The sequence below is a fragment of the Hibiscus syriacus genome, unplaced genomic scaffold, assembly GCF_006381635.1.
Source record: "Hibiscus syriacus cultivar Baekdansim isolate YM2019G1 unplaced genomic scaffold, ASM638163v2 tig00110457_pilon, whole genome shotgun sequence".
NCBI lineage: Eukaryota > Viridiplantae > Streptophyta > Magnoliopsida > Malvales > Malvaceae > Hibiscus > Hibiscus syriacus.
In genome coordinates this window covers 609,028-612,755 of record NW_024062744.1, presented here as the reverse complement: position 1 = coordinate 612,755, position 3,728 = coordinate 609,028, and the positions used below count along the sequence as shown (strand labels likewise).

At 33.2% G+C, this 3,728-nt stretch overlaps 1 protein-coding gene across 1 annotated transcript; it reads right to left on the bottom strand.

Annotated features, from left to right (window-relative positions):
• Positions 1-1,389: 1,389 nt before the first annotated feature.
• LOC120126299 (photosystem II 22 kDa protein, chloroplastic-like) lies at positions 1,390-2,953 on the bottom strand. The gene is made up of 4 exons (XM_039144522.1): positions 2,682-2,953; positions 2,458-2,574; positions 1,881-2,124; positions 1,390-1,767 (listed from the first exon to the last, which is right to left on the bottom strand). The coding sequence occupies exons 1-4, from the start codon at positions 2,907-2,909 to the stop codon at positions 1,523-1,525; spliced, it is 834 nt and encodes a 277-aa protein (XP_039000453.1). The 5' UTR covers positions 2,910-2,953; the 3' UTR covers positions 1,390-1,522.
• Between the last annotated feature and the right edge of the window lie 775 nt (positions 2,954-3,728).

The window sequence follows — 3,728 nt, the reverse complement described above, 5'->3', positions numbered from 1 at the left end:
CTTTTAAAATGTTTTCCTTTTTGGTAAAAAAAATCTATTCAATTTCACATTAGAGAAGTTTTTTTGTTTTTGTTTTTGCAAGATAGAAACAATTAGTTTTATTAAAAAAAAAAAATTCAAATTACAATAAAGATTTACAATAACAATCGTAAACTAAATAGATAATAAAGATATTTTCTTAAAATAATTATTAACACAAAAAACTAACCACTTAAGATGACACAAGAACCATGCAAAAAAAATGTTAAAAAAATATAATCAAATAAACTTGAAAAAAATATAGATATGAACATATCTAATTGCATCTATACACAAACCACAAAAGAGGATTAAATTATCACAAGACCATCAGTAAATCATAAATCATAATCGAACGACGTGAGAAAATATCCACGAACTCAAATAGCGTATCCAAATTTAATTCGATAGTCCAAAGCAAGAAAGATCAAATAAGGGGCAGAGCTAGAAAATTTATTTTGAGGTGTCAAATTTTAAATTTATATGAAGGATTTTTTTAAGTAAGAAAATTTGAGTTTTAAAATTTTTATTGTTAAATATTTTTAAAAGGTGACGTCAATTTGTTTATTAAAGAGTGTCAAAAGTTTTCTAAAACTCGTGTACTTCCTCAAGTGATCAATACTATAACAAATAAATATCATATTGATCAGTCGCAGTGATGTCAAATCCAATCCTAAGAGAAAAGATAATCGAAAATAACGGTCAAGCGAACAAAAACAAAATGTGTCGAAAAATAGAGAGAAATGTGTCATAAAGAATGATGAAAATGTGACATAAAGACAATTATTTAAAATTAAAAAAAAACTAAGATACAATATAATAAAATAAAGTAAAAATAATGAACACATACTATTGACGATCGACACTAAAATTAGTATCGTTTCTAATCACAGAGATGAAGAAGAAAAAGGACTAACACTGATGCAAGGAAAAAAAAGAAAGTGAGACCGAGAAAAATTATCTGTTTTAAACACTTAAACGTTAAATCTTTAATAGCATTATTGATAAATTACTTAATTTGACATTCGATTTTTAGGGTGTCTTTATTTTAATTATAATTTTTTAATATTATGATCACCTAATTAAATAATTTATTATTAATATTGTTAGGAGTTTAACGCTTGGCGATCAAAATAAACAATTTCTCTAATAGTACTGATTAAATTGAAAAGAGAGAAACACCTTAAATATTAAATGATCATATGAGTACTTTATATTTTAAAATATGTGGTTCAAGTTTATCCTTAAAAAATGATAGATTTTGAGAAACAGATGTAAAAGTAGAATAATTTGAGAAATAATAATAAAATCACCCTTTCGCTTAGGATTTTAAACCTCAGCGATTCTATTTACCACCTTTAGGAAATTATGTTGAGAATTCGTAATCCTTTTTCATTATTTTCCCAAAATGCTTTTGTTTGAAAGCAACGCAGCAATCCATTGATACATGAGAAAAAAGGGAGAGAAATGTAGACGACGTTAATTACAAGTTGCTTAGGGGAATCTAGTCTTCTTCTTCATCAGTTATAAATTTACCAGTCCCAGGATTTATAGCAGCAGCAAAGAAGAAGGCAACATTGAGCAACACAAGTGGTTCAATGTCGCTAATTGGAATCCCTGTCTCAATGTTTAGCTGTGCCAGTGCTCCTTTCCCCGTTACAATCTCTCCTATCAACGAGAAGGCAATTCCCAGCTGAGCCAATCTTCCCACAAACAGCTCATTTGCCTTTGTGAACCCGAACAACGGACCTGTTCGACACCAAAACGAACGGGTGTATATTTAATGCACTGACAATGTATGTACGATTCAATGTAAAGTCTTTTGTTGAATTTGGTGGAATGATTCATGTTTAGTTGTTTACCTCCTTCCTTGAGACCCAAGGCACTCCTAATGCCTTTCCCAGGAGGGATGACTGCCCCTTCAATGCCTGTTGAAGGCTCGTCGACGAAGCGGCCTCGGTCGCCCAAAGCTCCGATTGCTCCGAGGAGGGTGAAGAGGATGAAGAAGAGAAGAAGGGGTTCAGCTTCATAAATTGGAATGCCTGTCTCCAGGTTCAACTGTGCTAGAATTCCTTTCCCTGTTATAGCTTCACCTAACAAGGATGCCTGCATATATATAATTTGCTTATTATAATTTCTAACAAAACAACACCAACCCTCAAAAACAATGTATTGGAACAACTAACAAATCAAATCTCTAAAGTCACCGGTTAATCATAGAATGACTGCATAATGATAATGTCCCTGACGTTACAATAAATAATCATTTTTTTAGATCATTTAGATTCCAAAGTTTCATTTTAGATAAAAGGATCCCTCCGTAGAAGTAAATCGCTAGTCAGCAAACGGGTAATCCTCCAAGATAAAGGCGTTTTTATCCTAAAATGAAACATTGAGGTTAAAATGCTTTAAAGAAAAATAGCATGGCAATTTACTTACAGCAAAGCCGATCATGGCAACACGTCCAACAAAGAGCTCATTTTGTTTGGTGAAACCAATCCCTCCAGAAGTGCCAAAGATTCCGTCTTCAACCTGTGGCTTCGGCTTCGGCACAGCCTTTTTCAAGTACAAAAAAATGGTATAATTAAAAAATCAAGTTAATCAAACCACCATTAAAGTAGACAAGAAGACATCCAGCTGAAGAAATATAGAAAAAAGATTACCTTCTTGGGAGCAGCTTTGGTCTTAGATTTGAAGATTGCAAAAGTGGTGAAAGATCTTGATGATGAAGCAACAACACCGTTGGAGAGTGGATTGAAGAAGAAATGGGACAAGGGTTTAGGCTTTAAGCCTTGTGCTTGGGAATGGAGAAGAGGATGGTCTCTCCTCAAGTTCACTGCATGGCTTGTTGAAGCGCTAGTACCGGACATTACCAGCATGGTTTGAGCCATTGATTGTGAATCTCAAGAGATATGTTTGTGATGGAGAGGAAGATATATTTGTCTTTTGAAGCTGAATATCCTCTCATTTTCTTTTAATGCTTTTAGATTCCAAAGTTGTGTTTCTGAACAAGGGAGCGGGAGATGTGGATGTGGTGAGAGGGCTGGTGACGGGCTATGAGACTGCCCACGTCGTTCTTTACATGTTTTTATGGTGGGTGATAATTTAATGCGTCAAAATTTACTATGTACCAACGCAGCTCTGGTGGTTTCGGCCTTTTGGGTTCAGTTTTTGGGTCGGGCTCAAGCTCGAGTCTATGTTCTGGCTATTGAGTTAATAGGACTGAGTTTAGTGTGTAAATGAATCGAGTGAGTTCAATCCGAATCGGACGGGAAACTTTTTTCCTAGTTACCACCCGAATTCCTCAAATCCGAACATTCCTCTTCTTTTACTAAATAGAAAAGTATTACATTTCTAGAACAAATACCGATATTAGAATTCATATCCTTTACCTATCGGTTAATTTGAATCCCTTTATTTTTCACTCTGAGAAAGCTAACATGTTTGCATCACGTTCATGGGCAAGACCAACACAATTGATCACGTTATTTCTCACTCTTTCTTAATTTTTTCCACCATGCAAATATATATTTCAAAATAATGTTGGATTAAAATCCATAATTATAGGCACATATTTATATTGTATATTGTCATCATAAAATATGACATAAATTAAGTGATCAGTTATGCTATAAAAACATAAGGTATCAAAAGTGTTATGAAAATAAAAGTGTAGATATTATTAAAGTTGTATTTATAATTTGATGAGG